At 50.2% G+C, this 17,069-nt stretch overlaps 1 protein-coding gene across 3 annotated transcripts in view; it reads right to left on the minus strand.

Annotated features, from left to right (window-relative positions):
• Positions 1–17,069, minus strand: part of LOC127915377 (nuclear receptor subfamily 4 group A member 3-like) — a 47,852-nt gene that overhangs the window by 3,822 nt on the left and 26,961 nt on the right. For all 3 annotated transcript variants that reach the window (XM_052495658.1, XM_052495657.1, XM_052495656.1), the window contains 4 exons: positions 14,814–14,943; positions 11,787–11,950; positions 11,404–11,603; positions 923–1,101 (listed from right to left, as the gene is read on the minus strand). In XM_052495658.1, the coding sequence (XP_052351618.1) occupies positions 923–1,101; positions 11,404–11,603; positions 11,787–11,950; positions 14,814–14,943 (673 nt within the window). The remainder of the gene's footprint in view (positions 1–922; positions 1,102–11,403; positions 11,604–11,786; positions 11,951–14,813; positions 14,944–17,069) is intronic.

The raw sequence follows: 17,069 nt of genomic DNA on the forward strand, positions 1-17,069 counted from the left end.
AGGTTAAGGGTTAGGTTAAGGGTTAGGGTTAGGTTAAGGGTTAGGTTAGGTTAAGGGTTAGATTAAGGGTTAGGTTAAGGGGGTTAGGGTTAGGGTAAGGGTTAGGTTACGGGTTAGGTTAAGGGTTAGGGTAAGGGTTAGGGTTAGGTTAAGGGTTAGGGTTAGGGGTTAGGTTAAGGGTTAGGGTTAGGTAAGGGTTAGGGTTAGGTTAAGGGTTAGGGTTAGGGTTAAGGGTTAGGGTTAGGTTAAGGGTTAGGTTAAGGGTTAGGGTTAGGTTAAGGGTTAGGGTTAGGGTAAGGGTTAGGTTAAGGGTTAGGTTAAGGGTAAGGGTTAAGGTTAGGTTAAGGGTAAGGGTTAGGTTAAGGGTTAGGTTAAGGGTTAGGGTTAGGGTAAGGGTAAGGGTAAGGGTTAGGTTAAGGGTTAGGTTAAGGGTTAGGTTAAGGGTTAGGGTTAGGGTTAGGGGGTAAGGGTTAGGTTAAGGGTTAGGGTTAGGTTAAGGTTAGGGTTAGGTTAAGGTTTAGGGTAAGGGTTAGGGTTAGGTTAAGGGTTAGGGTTAGGGTAAGGGTTAGGGTTAGGGTAAGGGTTAGGTTAAGGGTTAGGTTAAGGGTGAGGGTAAGGGTAAGGGTAAGGGTAAGGGTAAGGGTAAGGGTAAGGTTAAGGTTAAGGGTTAGGTTAAGGTTAAGGTTAGGGTTAGGTTAAGTGTTAGGGTAAGGGTTAGCGGATAGGGAAAATATAATTTTTAATGGCCCAAAAATCTTACACTACAAAAAGTGTGTGAGACGTCTGTGAATTTAACCTGATTGCCGTGACAACACTGAGTGACAAGGCTTAACCTAAAGCCTACAAACAAAGGATTGGGTGTGTATTACCTGTGTGTGTGTATGTGTGTGTGTTTGTGTGTGTGTATGGGTGGGTGTGTTACCTGTGAGCAGCACCAGGGCAGCCAGGCAGGAGAAGGCGGATGTGTCCAGGTTGAGACTCTGTAGATGAGAGGAGAAGTCTCTGATGGAGTCCAGCCACTCTCCAAAACCTCTCAGACACTGGAACCTGCTCAGCACCAGGCCATTACAGAACACCAGCTTATCCTCCGACAACAAAGACCTGACAGAAAGAGAGAGGAGAAAGAGAGAAAGGAGAGAGAGGAGAGAGTGAAAGAGAAAAGCGAGGGAGTACAGAGAGAGGAGAGAGATGAGATTGAGGAGAGAGTAGAGAGAGAAAGGGCAACCAGTGAAGAACAAACACCATTGTAAATAGAACCTATATTTATGCTTATTTATTTTATCTTGTGTCCTTTAACCATATGTACATAGTTAAAACATTGTATATATATATATAATATGACATTTGTAATGTCTTTACTGTTTTGAAACTTCTGTATGTGTAATGTTTACTGTTAATTTTTGTTGTTTTTCACTTTATATATTCACTTTGTATGTTGTCTACCTCACTTGCTTTGGCAATGTTAACACATGTTTCCCAAGCCAATAAAGCCCTTGAATTGAATTGAAAAAAAAATTTGAAAGGAGAGAGAGGAGAGTGTATTAGTAGACAGTGTAGTATAAATATTGAACACACAGTGCGTTGATCTCTGTGCCCTGAGTGCTTAGGAGCTTTCCTATTGGCTTTCAGTGCCCCGGTCTAAAACACTGAGCAAGGAAACAATTACAATAACTACAAATGAGAAACTGTGGCAGCACACACACACACACACACACATACACACACATCAAACGCAGGCATGCAGCTGATTAAAGTTGTGTTTTCCAAATTAGAACGTTTTAAAGCATTCCTGTGTTTCTGTGCAGCGGTTTGGGGGAAGGTGAAGGGTTAGAGCAGAGGGCTGTGTTTGTGTGTGTGTGCGTGTGTGTGTGTATGTGGAGGGGGGAGAAGGGGTTAGGCCGTGGTACACAGTGGAAACACAGATCTGGTCTGAAAAGCTTTTCTCTGATGCATTTAACCATCGTTTACACAAACAGTCACCCTACTCCCCTCTCACTAGAGAGAGAGAGAGAGAGAGAGAGAGAGAGAGAGAGAGAGAGAGAGAGAGAGAGAGAGAGAGAGAGAGAGAGAGAGAGAGAGAGAGAGAGAGAGAGAGAGAGAGAGAGAGAGAGAGAGAGAGAGAGAGAGAGAGAGAGAGAGAGAGAGAGATTAGATATAGAGATTATATAGAGAGAGAGAGAGAGAGAGAGAGAGAGAGAGAGAGCCTTATAGGAGAAGAGAGAGAGAGAGAAGAGAGAGAAATAGAGAGAGAGAAGGAGAGGGAGAAATGTTATTTGTTAGTGCCTTATAGGTGGGTGTCTCTTTCTTCATATGAAACTCTAAAGCAGAGAGCTGATGCATCCAGCAGAGAAAGAGGAAGAGAGACAGCGAGATGAGGAGGATGAGGGAGAGAGAGAGACAGGGAGACGAGGAGGATGAGGGTGAGAGATGGGGAGAGAGAGAGACAGGGAGATGAGGAGGATGAGGGAGAGAGAGAGAGAGACAGGGAGACGAGGAGGATAAGGGTGAGAGATAGGGAGAGAGAGAGACAGGGAGATGAGGAGGATGAGGGAGAGAGAGAGAGAGACAGGGAGACGAGGAGGATGAGGGTGAGAGATGGGGAGAGAGAGAGACAGGGAGATGAGGAGGATGAGGGTGAGAGATGGGGAGAGAGAGAGACAGGGAGACGAGGAGGATGAGGGTGAGAGATGGGGAGAGAGAGAGACAGGGAGATGAGGAGGATGAGGGAGAGAGAGAGACAGGGAGACGAGGAGGATAAGGGTGAGAGATAGGGAGAGAGAGAGACAGGGAGATGAGGAGGATGAGGGAGAGAGAGAGACAGGGAGACGAGGAGGATGAGGGTGAGAGATGGGGAGAGAGAGAGACAGGGAGATGAGGAGGATGAGGGAGAGAGAGAGACAGGGAGAGGAGGAGGATGAGGGAGAGAGAGAGAGACAGGGAGATGAGGAGGATGAGGGAGAGAGATGGAGAGAGAAAGAGAGAGAGAGAAAGAGAGGGAGAGAGAGAGAGAGAGAAGGAGAGAAATAGAGAGAGAGAAGGAGAGGGATAAATGTTCTTTGTTAGTGCCTTATAGGTGGGTGTCTCTTTCTTCATATGAAACTCTAAAGCAGAGAGCTGATGCATCCAGCAGAGAAAGAGGAAGAGAGACAGCGAGATGAGGAGGATGAGGGAGAGAGAGAGAGACAGGGAGACGAGGAGGATAAGGGTGAGAGATGGGGAGAGAGAGAGACAGGGAGATGAGGAGGATGAGGGTGAGAGATGGGGGGAGAGAGAGACAGGGAGATGAGGAGGATGAGGGAGAGAGAGAGAGAGACAGGGAGATGAGGAGGATGAGGGAGAGAGAGAGAGACAGGGAGACGAGGAGGATGAGGGAAAGAGAGAGAGACAGGGAGATGAGGAGGATGAGGGAGAGAGATGGAGAGAGAGGGAGAGAGAGAGAGAGAGACAGGGAGACAAGGAGGATGAGGGTGAGAGATGGGGAGAGAGAGAGACAGGGAGATGAGGAGGATGAGGGAGAGAGAGAGAGAGACAGGGAGATGAGGAGGATGAGGAGAGAGAGAGAGACAGGGAGATGAGGAGGACGAGGGAGAGAGATGGAGAGAGAGGGAGAGAGAGAGAGAGAGACAGGGAGACGAGGAGGATGAGGGTGAGAGATGGGAGAGAGAGAGACAGGGAGATGAGGAGGATGAGGGAGAGAGAGAGAGAGACAGGGAGATGAGGAGGATGAGGGAGAGAGAGAGAGACAGGGAGACGAGGAGGATGAGGGAAAGAGAGAGAGACAGGGAGATGAGGAGGATGAGGGAGAGAGATGGAGAGAGAGAGAGACAGGGAGATGAGGAGGATGAGGGAGAGAGAGAGACAGGGAGATGAGGAGGACGAGGGAGAGAGATGGAGAGAGAGAGGAGAGAGAGAGAGAGAGAGAGAGAGAGAGAGAGAGAGAGAGAGAGAGAGAGAGACAGGGAGATGAGGAGGATGAGGGAGAGAGAGACAGGGAGATGAGGAGGATGAGGGAGAGAGATGGAGAGAGAGAGAGAGAGGGGGAGATGAGGAGGATGAGGGAGGGAGATGAGGAGGAGAGAGAGAGAGAGACAGGGAGATGAGGAGGATGAGGAGAGAGAGGGGAGAGAGGAGAGACAGGGAGAGAGAGGATGAGGGAGGAGAGATGGAGAGAGAGAGAGACAGGAGATGAGGAGGATGAGGAGAGAGAGAGACAGGAGATGAGGAGGATGAGGGAGAGAGAGAGACAGGGAGATGAAGAGGATGAGGAGAGAGATGGGGAGAGAGAGAGACAGGGAGATGAGGAGGATGTGAGAGAGATGGAGAGAGGGAGAGACAGGGAGATGAGGAGGATGAGGGAGAGAGTTGAAGAGAGAGAGAGGGAGAGAGACAGGGAGATGAGGAGGATGAGGAGAGAGAGAGAGACAGGGAGATGAGGAGGATGAGGGAGAGAGTTGAGAGAGAGAGAGGGAGAGAGACAGGGAGATGAGGAGGATGAGGGAGAGAGAGAGACAGGGAGATGAGGAGGACGAGGGAGAGAGATGGAGAGAGAGAGAGAGAGAGAGAGAGAGAGAGAGAGAGAGAGAGAGACAGAGAGATGAGACAGGGAGATGAGGAGGATGAGGGAGAGAGAGACAGGAGATGAGGAGGATGAGGGAGAGAGATGGAGAGAGAGAGAGAGAGAGGGGGGAGATGAGGAGGATGAGGGAGAGAGAGATGGAGAGAGGAGATGAGGGAGAGAGAGAGGAGAGAGAGAGAGAGAGAGAGAGGAGATGAGAGAGAGATGGGGAGAGAGGAGAGAGATGAGAGAGACAGAGAGAGAGAGAGACAGGAGATGAGGAGGATGAGGGAGAGAGACAGGGAGATGAGGAGGAGAGGGGAGAGAGAGAGACAGGAGATGAGGAGGATGAGGGGGAGATGGAGAGAGAGAGACAGGGAGGTGAGGAGGATGAGGGAGAGAGAGAGACAGGGAGATGAGGAGGATGAGGGAGAGAGAGAGAGACAGGGAGATGAAGAGGATGAGGAAGAGAGATGGAGAGAGAGAGACAGGGAGATGAGGAGGATGAGGGAGAGAGATGGGAGAGAGAGAGACAGGGAGATGAGGAGGATGAGGGAGAGATGGAGAGAGACAGGGAGATGAGGAGGATGAGGAGAGAGTTGAAGAGAGAGAGAGGAGAGAGACAGGGAGATGAGGAGGATGAGGGGGAGAGAGAGAGACAGGGAGATGAGGAGGATGAGGGAAAAGAGAGAGACAGGGAGATGAGGAGGATGAGGGAGAGAGATGGAGAGAGAGAGACAGAGAGATGAGGAGGATGAGGGAGAGAGAGAGACAGGGAGATGAGGAGGATGAGGGAGAGAGAGAGACAGGGAGATGAAGAGGATGAGGAAGAGAGATGGGGAGAGAGAGACAGGGAGATGAGGAGGATGTGGGAGAGAGATGGAGAGAGGGAGAGACAGGAGATGAGGAGGATGAGGGGAGAGAGATGGGAGAGAGAGAGACAGGGAGATGAGGAGGATGAGGGAGAGAGAGAGACAGGGAGATGAGGAGGATGAGGGAGAGGGAGAGAGAGAGAGACAGGGAGATGAAGAGGATGAGGAAGAGAGATGGGGAGAGAGAGAGAGACAGGGAGATGAGGAGGATGTGGGAGAGAGATGGGGGGAGAGAGAGACAGGGAGATGAGGAGGATGTGGGAGAGAGATGGAGAGGGAGAGACAGGAGATGAGGAGGATGAGGAGAGAGTTGAAGAGAGAGAGAGGAGAGAGACAGGGAGATGAGGAGGATGAGGGAGAGAGAGAGAGACAGGGAGATGAGGAGGATGAGGGGAGAGAGAGAGACAGGGAGATGAGGAGGATGAGGGAGAGAGATGGAGAGAGAGAGAGACAGGGAGGTGAGGAGGATGAGGGAGAGAGAGACAGGGAGATGAGGAGGATGAGGGAGAGAGAGAGACAGGGAGATGAAGAGGATGAGGAAGAGAGATGGGGAGAGAGAGACAGGGAGATGAGGAGGATGGGAGAGAGATGGAGAGGAGGATGAGACAGGGAGATGAGAGAGGATGAGGAGAGAGTTGAGAGAGGAGAGGGAGAGAGACAGGGAGATGAGGAGGATGAGGGAGAGAGAGAGACAGGGAGATGAGGAGGATGAGGGAGAGAGTTGAGAGAGAGAGAGGGAGATGAGGAGGAGATGAGGAGGATGAGGAGAGAGAGAGACAGGGAGATGAGGAGGATGAGGGGAGAGAGTTGAAGAGAGAGAGAGGAGAGAGACAGGAGATGAGGAGGATGAGGGAGAGAGAGACAGGAGATGAGGAGGACGAGGGAGAGAGATGGAGAGAGAGGGAGAGAGAGACAGGAGATGAGGAGGATGAGGAGAGAGAGAGACAGGGAGATGAGGAGGATGAGAGAGAGATGGAGAGAGAGACAGGGCGATGAGGAGGTGAGGGAGAGAGAGAGAGACAGGGAGATGAGGAGGATGAGGGAGAGAGATGGAGAGAGAGAGAGAGATGAGAGAGAGAGAGAGAGAGAGATGATAGAGGATGAGAGAGAGAGAGAGAGGAGGGAGAGAGGGCAAGAGAGAGACATGGAGATAAGGAGGATGAGGGAGAGAGTTGGAGGAAGGGAAGGAGAGAGGAGAGAGAGAGAGAGAGAGAGAGAGAGAGAGAGAGAGAGAGAGAGAGAGAAGGAGAGAAATAGAGAGAGAGAAGGAGAGGGATAAATGTTCTTTGTTAGTGCCTTATAGGTGGGTGTCTCTTTCTTCATATGAAACTCTAAAGCAGAGAGCTGATGCATCCAGCAGAGAAAGAGGAAGAGAGACAGCGAGATGAGGAGGATGAGGGAGAGAGAGAGAGACAGGGAGACGAGGAGGATAAGGGTGAGAGATGGGGAGAGAGAGAGACAGGGAGATGAGGAGGACGAGGGAGAGAGAGAGAGACAGGGAGATGAGGAGGATGAGGGAGAGAGAGAGAGAGACAGGGAGATGAGGAGGATGAGGGAGAGAGAGAGAGACAGGGAGATGAGGAGGACGAGGGAGAGAGAGAGACAGGGAGATGAGGAGGATGAGGGAGAGAGAGAGAGAGACAGGGAGATGAGGAGGATGAGGGAGAGAGAGAGACAGGGAGACGAGGAGGATAAGGGTGAGAGATGGGGAGAGAGAGAGACAGGGAGATGAGGAGGACGAGGGAGAGAGAGAGACAGGAGATGAGGAGGATGAGGAGAGAGAGAGAGACAGGGAGATGAGGAGGATGAGGAGAGAGAGAGAGACAGGGAGACGAGGAGGATGAGGGAAAGAGAGAGAGACAGGAGATGAGGAGGATGAGGGAGAGAGATGGAGAGAGAGGGAGAGAGAGAGAGAGAGACAGGGAGACGAGGAGGATGAGGGTGAGAGATGGGGAGAGAGAGAGACAGGGAGATGAGGAGGATGAGGGAGAGAGAGAGAGAGACAGGGAGATGAGGAGGATGAGGGAGAGAGAGAGACAGGGAGATGAGGAGGACGAGGGAGAGAGATGGAGAGAGAGGGAGAGAGAGAGAGAGAGAGAGACAGGGAGACGAGGAGGATGAGGGTGAGAGATGGGGAGAGAGAGAGACAGGGAGATGAGGAGGATGAGGGAGAGAGAGAGAGAGACAGGGAGATGAGGAGGATGAGGGAGAGAGAGAGAGACAGGGAGACGAGGAGGATGAGGGAAAGAGAGAGAGACAGGGAGATGAGGAGGATGAGGGAGAGAGAGAGACAGGGAGATGAGGAGGACGAGGGAGAGAGATGGAGAGAGAGGGAGAGAGAGAGAGAGAGACAGGGAGACGAGGAGGATGAGGGTGAGAGATGGGGAGAGAGAGAGACAGGGAGATGAGGAGGATGAGGGAGAGAGAGAGAGAGACAGGGAGATGAGGAGGATGAGGGAGAGAGAGAGAGACAGGGAGACGAGGAGGATGAGGGAAAGAGAGAGAGACAGGGAGATGAGGAGGATGAGGGAGAGAGATGGAGAGAGAGAGAGACAGGGAGATGAGGAGGATGAGGGAGAGAGAGAGACAGGGAGATGAGGAGGACGAGGGAGAGAGATGGAGAGAGAGGAGAGAGAGAGAGACAGAGAGAGAGAGACAGGGAGATGAGGAGGATGAGGGAGAGAGAGACAGGGAGATGAGGAGGATGAGGGAGAGAGATGGAGAGAGAGAGAGAGAGGGGGAGATGAGGAGGATGAGGGAGAGAGATGGAGAGAGAGAGAGAGAGAGAGAGAGAGAGAGAGAGAGAGAGAGAGAGAGAGAGGGAGATGAGGAGGATGAGGGAGAGAGAGAGAGACAGGGAGATGAGGAGGATGAGGGAGAGAGAGAGAGAGACAGGGAGATGAGGAGGATGAGGAGAGAGGGAGATGAAGGAGAGAGAGAGAGACAGGGAGATGAGGAGGATGAGGGAGAGAGATGGAGAGAGAGAGAGACAGGGAGATGAGGAGGATGAGGGAGAGAGAGAGACAGGGAGATGAGGAGGATGAGGGAGAGAGAGAGAGACAGGGAGATGAAGAGGATGAGGAAGAGAGATGGGGAGAGAGAGAGACAGGGAGATGAGGAGGATGTGGGAGAGAGATGGAGAGAGGGAGAGACAGGGAGATGAGGAGGATGAGGGAGAGAGTTGAAGAGAGAGAGAGGGAGAGAGACAGGGAGATGAGGAGGATGAGGGAGAGAGAGAGACAGGGAGATGAGGAGGATGAGGGAGAGAGTTGAAGAGAGAGAGAGGGAGAGAGACAGGGAGATGAGGAGGATGAGGGAGAGAGAGAGACAGGGAGATGAGGAGGATGAGGGAGAGAGTTGAAGAGAGAGAGAGGGAGAGAGACAGGGAGATGAGGAGGATGAGGGAGAGAGAGAGACAGGGAGATGAGGAGGATGAGGGAGAGAGTTGAAGAGAGAGAGAGGGAGAGAGACAGGGAGATGAGGAGGATGAGGGAGAGAGAGAGACAGGGAGATGAGGAGGATGAGGGAGAGAGATGGAGAGAGAGACAGGGCGATGAGGAGGGTGAGGGAGAGAGAGAGAGACAGGGAGATGAGGAGGATGAGGGAGAGAGATGGATAGAGAGAGAGAGAGAGAGAGAGAGAGAGAGAGAGAGAGAGGGAGAGAGAGGGCAAGAGAGAGACATGGAGATAAGGAGGATGAGGGAGAGAGTTGGAGGAAGGGAAGGAGAGTGAGAGGAGAAGAGAGAGCGAGAGGAAGAGAGATGGAGAGAGAGGAGGGCGAGAGAGAGAGAGAGAGAGAGAGAGAGAGAGAGAGAGAGAGAGAGAGAGAGAGAGAGAGAGAGAGAGGGTTGTGTGTAGCCTCATATGAGGTCTGTACAAACATTAGCTGTGCTGGTTAGCAGTTATGAGAGAGATGAAATACTGTGTGTCTAATTATCCTCATTACAGTTTAAGAGAACTCCAACCTCATCTACACACACACACACACACACACACACACACACACACACACACACACACACACACACACACACACACACACACACACACACACACACACACACACACACACACACACACACACACACTCATAAAAACACATGATTGCATGCACCCACACCCACTCACTCACAGACACAAACAAACATACACACATAGACATACTCACTCACAAATAGACACACACTCTCAGCACTTGCCAGTCAGTACCAAGTGGGGATCCCAAGAGTAGAGGAGAGGAGAGAGGAGAGAGAAGAGGGGGAACAAGAGAGAAATGAGAGGGAGAGAGGATGGATGGATGGAGAGGTTAGTAGGGGGCACTAGAGAAGAGGAATGAGGGATGGGTCTGGAGAGGGTCCAAAGTAGAGAGATGGAAGAGAGACTCAGCAGACAAACACACACACACACACACACACACACCATTGCTCACTCCTGGATGTCTGCCACACATTCCTCTCTCCCCTGACTACAACCGTCACCACAGAGATCACCCAATAACCATGACGACCAGTTTAAAAAACAGAGTGATTACGGCAACACCAGCAGGACTGGTGCAAATATACCCTACACACACACACACACACCCACACACACACACACTCTTTCACACACAAAAAACACACTCGTGCATGGTAACACATACATTTGGGGCCGGAGGCATCTTGGTTTACCACAGGGCCATAGCAGGGTCACAACTGCAATCATAGTGAGTGTGTGTGTGTGTGTTTGTTTGTCTCTCTCTGCAATGAGTGAAAGGAAGAGTACTGAAACCACCGTGTGTGACGTTCCTGTGCAGTGGGAGGTGACTGCATGATGTTTGGTTGCTGGTGTGTGTGTGTGATGGAGGCCTCTCTGAATCACCAGTCCAGAGTGAGTCAGAGGCCCAGGCTGGTGCCCCCCTGGTGGGGCTGAGATGCCACCACCCACCCCCTACCCACCATGCACCTGGAGGCCAGGCTGGGGATAGGGCTGTGCTGTACACTTTCTAATTGTGTAGAGTTTTAGTAGAAGTAACATACACATTCTAAAAGCAGTGAGTGTGAGTATGTCAGTGTGTGTGTGTGTGTGTGTGTGTGTGTGTGTGTGTGTGTGTGTGTGTGTGTGTGTGTGTGTGTGTGTGTGTGTGTGTGTGTGTGTGTGTGTGTTTGTGTGTGTGTGTGTTTTCTGTCCCAGACAACTACTTAGACAAAAGGATGAGCTTGTACCCCTCCCTTTGCCATCCCATAAATTTAGCCAAACACATACTCTAGGGGTCAGTACAGTAACCCATAGCAACGCTGTGGTACAGACAGGCTGGGGTACTCACAATGGCACTGTAGGTATCCACACACACACACACACACACACACACACACACACACACACACACACACACAGGAGCTGAAGTTTGGCCGTTACAGTTTAGACAAACTGAAGACTTATAGAATGTTCTGAAGTAGAAACATGACGTCAGCTCTAAAGTTGACTCAGCTCTGTCAATAAATGACTGGTTCATCCCTCTATAAACACTCACATGCCTACACACACACACACACACACACACACACACACACACACACACACACACACACACACACACACACACACACACACACACACACACACACACACACCAACTTCTGTACGTCAGACACCAGACTCAAGGGATCGGAACCGTGTGTCCGTCATGATGATCTCCATTCATTAAGAAAAGAAAACACAGCTAGGGACAAGGCCAGGTAGATGTGTCCAGGTAGGTGTGTCCAGGTAGGTGTAGGCAAGGCCAGGTAAGTGTGGCCAGGTAGGTGTGGCCAAGTAGTTGTGGCCGGGTGGGTGTAGGCAAGGCCATGTAGGTGTGGCCAGGGAGATGTGGCCAGGTAGGTGTAGGCAAGGCCAGGTAGGTGTGGCCAGGTAGGTGTGGCCAGGTAGATGTGGCCAGGTGGGTGTGGCCAGGTAGGTATAGGCAAGGACAGGTGTGTGTCACTCCTCCCCTCTTACCTGTGGGCCAATCGCAGGACGAAGAGCTCCAGGAAGGCGGAGTCTATGAGAAGGTTTTGGTCATCGCCGTGAAGCTCATTGAAGCCGGGTAGCTGGTCGGCCCAGCAACGCGTGGTCTCCATGGAGATGGTGAGCAGCCTATAGAAGAGCTGTATGTACTGGGTGTCAGAGGAGGAGGAGGGGGCTTCCGCCGCACTGAACTATCGTAAAGAAAGTGAGAGGGGAAGGAACGTAGTGGGTTAGAGATCAAAGGTTGGGTTGGAGAGAATGAGAGAGAGACAGAGAGAGAGAGACAGAGAAAGAGAGAGAGAGAGAGAGAGAAACATGGAGAGACAGAGACAGAGAGCGAGAGAGAGAGAGAGAGAGAGAGAGATGTAGCCCACCTGGCTGTAGTCCAGTTCCCTGGGAGTGCAGTGTGAGTAGGCCCTGAGCAGAGCAGAGAGCAGGCTGAGGGGAGGCGAGGGAGGCGAGGACTCCGCCTGCAGCGGGCTCTTTGGTTTGGAGGGCAGACGACCTCGACGGCCCTTCAGGTTGTCTGTACGCACCACTGAGGAGAGACCAAAGAGAGAGAGAGAGAGATCAGATTTCAGACAGGAGAGCGAGAGAGAGATCAGATTTCAGACAGGAGAGAGAGAGATCGGATTTCAGACAGGAGAGAGAGAGATCAGATTTCAGACAGGAGAGATAGAGATCAGATTTCAGACAGGAGAGGGACCAGTACCACATTAGAGGGAGAAAAAGGGTGAGGATAGCAGGTATGGCTCATTTTGGTAAACTACTGATGAAAGATGAAAATCCCAGTCCCATCCTTCCCACTGTTCCAAAATTCCCATGGTTACTGGCCAGCAGAGGGCAGTGGAGCTGTTTGAGAGTTACTGTGGGAGAGTTACTGTGTGAGAGTTACTGTGTGAGAGTTACGGTGGGAGAGTTACTGTGGGAGAGTTACTGTGTGAGAGTTACTGTGTGAGAGTTACAGTGGGAGAGTTACTGTGGGAGAGTTACTGTGGGAGAGTTACTGTGGGAGAGTTTCTGTGTGAGAGCTACTGTGTGAGAGTTTCTGTGTGAGAGCTACTGTGTGAGAGTTTCTGTGTGAGAGTTACTGTGGGAGAGTTACTGTGGGAGAGTTTCTGTGTGAGAGCTACTGTGTGAGAGTTTCTGTGTGAGAGCTACTGTGTGAGAGTTTCTGTGTGAGAGTTACTGTGGGAGAGTTACTGTGGGAGAGTTACTGTGGGAGAGTTACTGTGGGAGAGTTACGGTGGGAGAGTTACTGTGGGAGAGTTACTGTGGGAGAGTTACTGTGGGAGAGTTTCTGTGTGAGAGCTACTGTGTGAGAGTTTCTGTGTGAGAGCTACTGTGTGAGAGTTTCTGTGTGAGAGCTACTGTGTGAGAGTTTCTGTGTGAGAGTTACTGTGGGAGAGACTGTGGGAGAGTTACTGTGGGAGAGTTTCTGTGTGAGAGTTACGGTGGGAGAGTTACTGTGGGAGAGTTCATGTGTGAGAGTTACTGTGGGAGAGTTAATGTGTGAGAGTTACCGTGGGAGAGTTACCGTGGGAGAGTTACTGTGTGAGAGTTACCGTGTGAGAGTTACAGTGGGAGAGTTACCGTGGGAGAGTTATCGTGTGAGAGTTACTGTGGGAGAGTTATCGTGTGAGAGTTACCGTGGGAGAGTTACCGTGGGAGAGTTACCGTGTGAGAGTTACCGTGGGAGAGTTACCGTGTGATAGTTACTGTGGGAGAGTTACCGTGTGAGAGTTACTGTGGGAGAGTTACTGTGTGAAAGTTACTGTTTGAGAGTTTCTGTGTGAGAGTTACTGTTGGAGAGCTACTGTGGGAGAGTTACTGTTGGAGAGTTATCGTGTGAGAGTTACCGTGGGAGAGTTACCGTGGGAGAGTTACCGTGTGAGAGTTACCGTGGGAGAGTTACCGTGTGAGAGTTACTGTGGGAGAGTTACCGTGTGAGAGTTACTGTGGGAGAGTTACCGTGTGAGAGTTACTGTGGGAGAGTTACCGTGTGAGAGTTACTGTGGGAGAGTTACTGTGTGAGAGTTACTGTTTGAGAGTTTCTGTGTGAGAGTTACTGTGGGAGAGTTACTGTGTGAGAGTTACCGTGGGAGAGTTACTGTGGGAGAGTTACTGTGTGAGAGTTTCTGTGTGAGAGTTACTGTGTGAGAGTTACTGTGGGAGAGTTACTGTGGGAGAGTTACTGTAGGAGAGTTACTGTGGGAGAGTTACCGTGGGAGAGTTACCGTGGGAGAGTTACTGTGGGAGAGTTACCGTGTGAGAGTTACTGTGGGAGAGTTACTGTGTGAGAGTTACTGTGTGAGAGTTACCGTGTGATAGTTACTGTGGGAGAGTTACTGTGTGAGAGTTACTGTTTGAGAGTTTCTGTGTGAGAGTTACTGTGGGAGAGTTACTGTGTGAGAGTTACCGTGGGAGAGTTACTGTGGGAGAGTTACTGTGTGAGAGTTTCTGTGTGAGAGTTACTGTGTGAGAGTTACTGTGGGAGAGTTACTGTGGGAGAGTTACTGTGGGAGAGTTACTGTGTGAGAGTTACTGTGGGAGAGTTACTGTGGGAGAGTTACTGTGGGAGAGTTACCGTGTGAGAGTTACCGTGTGAGAGTTACCGTGTGAGAGTTACTGTGTGAGAGTTTCTGTGTGAGAGTTACTGTGGGAGAGTTACTGTGGGAGAGTTACTGTGTGAGAGTTACTGTGTGAGAGTTTCTGTGTGAGAGTTACTGTGGGAGAGTTACTGTGGGAGAGTTCATGTGTGAGAGTTACTGTGTGAGAGTTTCTGTGTGAGAGTTACTGTGGGAGAGTTACTGTGGGAGAGTTACTGTGGGAGAGTTACGGTGTGAGAGTTACAGTGGGAGAGTTACTGTGGGAGAGTTACTGTGGGAGAGTTACTGTGGGAGAGTTACTGTGTGAGAGTTTCTGTGTGAGAGTTACTGTGGGAGAGTTACTGTGGGAGAGTTACTGTGTTAGAGTTACGGTGTGAGAGTTACTGTGGGAGAGTTACTGTGGGAGAGTTACGGTGTGAGAGTTACTGTGGGAGAGTTACTGTGGGAGAGTTACTGTGGGAGAGTTAGAGGGTGACATTAAATCAGGACTCCTGAGGGACCCACGGATTGTGTGGGTCCTAGAATCAGTAGGAGATGCCAGTCTGTTTGATTTTCACAACTTAAGTCCTTGTCTTACCAAAGCAAAATGTGTGCATTGGGCGTGTGCACCTGTGTGACTGCTGTATAGGCCAAACCATTACCGGCCAATCACACCATCATTAGAGATACACACCATCACCATGGAGACCAGGGGTCAGATTTACCTTATTAGAAGATGTGTTCTATAGGAAAATGAGCTGACGGGACTGATTGTGATCGCGCACGAGAGTTCGTGTGTGAGTGTGTTCCTACCCTCCTTCACCATGCCGACACTGAGGCACTTCTGGAAGCGGCAGTACTGGCAGCGGTTGCGTCTCCGTTTGTCCACCGGACAGTTCTTACTGGCCAGGCACACATACTTGGCATTCTTCTGCACCGTACGCTGTGGGGACACATACACAGAACAAGTGAGTGTGTGTGAGAGAGAGAGGGAGAAAGAATGTGTGTGTGTGTGTGTGTGTGTGTGTGTGTGTGTGTGTGTGTGTGTGTGTGTGTGTGTGTGTGTGTGTGTGTGTGTGTGTGTGTGTGTGTGTGTGTGTGTGTGTGTGTCTGGATCAGCCACCACGGACAGGAAGAAGGGACACAATCAGCCACCAAACACTTGATTTATTTAATTCAGTTTGTGTTTTTTCTCTCCGGTGGAGAATAGAGGAGGAAGCTCGCAGGTCACATTTTAATTACGTGTTGAAAGATGGAGGTGACATCAGGATAATTAGATCAAATTCATTTTCCGACATGCCTCGCCTGCAGGAGGGACAATTTTATAAGCGCGAGGGGGATGACAATAGGCATGAGCGCGTGGCGTGCCGAGGCGGGTCCCGCGAGACAGGGGACCGCGGCCGCGGAGCCGCGTGATCAGATTGTTTGTGAAGCTAGCGGGTCAGCTCTAGTGGCACCTCCGGGGCCTCGCGCATCGCGCCTCTCAATGGGCCCCTCGGGAGCTGTTTTCTCCTCGGCTGGCTCGCGCCATTATTACTGACCTTATTAAAATGAAATCAGAGACGGCCCTGCGCGCTCCCTGCACAGAGGAGAACAATATTATTATGACAGTTTATTGAGTTGTCCATCTATCCCCATGCACGTGCCAGGCTAATGGAGCGAGTCTGATCAGTAGGGTAGCCTACTGTGCCTGCTCTGATCCTGCTGAGACACTGGGAGAGCTGCCCACGGACAGTCTGGCTGGGTGCATGTTGGTGGTAAAACACACAGCAATTAAAGAGCTAAAATAAACAACTTCACCATCTGCATACGCAGTAATGACAGAGTCATTTAATCAATGCAAATCTTTATATTTGCAGTCGTTACATTTCAGTCTCCTATTTGGTGACCCTGACTGGTCTGGTTAACCAGTTCATAGTGTCAGGGAGCGCACGCCAGGATAAACTGAGACCAACAAACTGCTTTAAAGGATCCTTTTATTACAGGTAAATAATGGAACCCTTTGGTTCCTGAAGATGTAATGAGTCTCTGTGTAACTGTCTGAGATGGGCCGGCTCTATAGGGTCCCTCACCTCCTTCAGCGCCTCTAAAACACATCAAAACAAATCAATCCAATTAGGAACCCCTCGCGCCACACATGCCTGGTGCCGGGAGACCAATAACACACCAATTATTCCATATGCTCCGGCGCGAGGCCGGAACCGTGGCTTAATGGAGGGCGTGCGGGAGGAGAGGGGTTGTCATGGCGCCCCTGATTGCTCCGATGTCTCGCTCTCATCTCTCTTAAACGGTCAATGACCCATGCATGCAGAGATAAGTTGGTTATGGTCATTATTGAGGCTAACGTGGTTGAAGAGAATTACATCCTTTTAGGCTTTAAGTTAAACATGATGATACACTTAATAACAGCTGTCTGAGGCTGAAGCACGATGGCCGGACAACATCAAATACATGATTTATAAGGGACCACTGCCTGTTTAATAATAAAATATATTATTCTGTTCATGTAAGCTTTATTCTTAAATATGCCTCTTAGTAATTAAAGAAATCTCCATCATGATATGATTTACATATTGTGAATTCATGGAAGTGTAGAATTGTTCGATTGCAATAATTTGAATATTCTACTTAGGTAATGTTGTTATTCTCAGTGTCCATGTCAGAGGCAGGTTTGACCACTTTGAAGGTATACAAAAGAAGTATTGATTTTGGGGTGACCCATCTCTTTAAAACATTGATTTTGGGGTGACCCATCTTTTTAAAACATTGATTTTGGGGTGACCCATCTCTTTAAAACATTGATTTGGGGTGACCCATCTCTTTAAAACATTGATTTTGGGGTGACCCATCTCTTTAAAACATTGATTTTGGGGTGACCCATCTCTTTAAAATGTTGATTTTGGGGTGACCCATCTCTTTAAAATGTTGATTTTGGGGTGACCCATCTTTTTAAAACATTGATTTTGGGGTGACCCATCTCTTTAAAACATTGATTTTGGGGTGACCCATCTCTTTAAAACATTGACTTTGGGGTGACCCATCTCTTTAAAACATTGATTTTGGGGTGAC

The sequence above is a fragment of the Oncorhynchus keta genome, chromosome 34 (assembly GCF_023373465.1).
Source record: "Oncorhynchus keta strain PuntledgeMale-10-30-2019 chromosome 34, Oket_V2, whole genome shotgun sequence".
Lineage (NCBI taxonomy): Eukaryota > Metazoa > Chordata > Actinopteri > Salmoniformes > Salmonidae > Oncorhynchus > Oncorhynchus keta.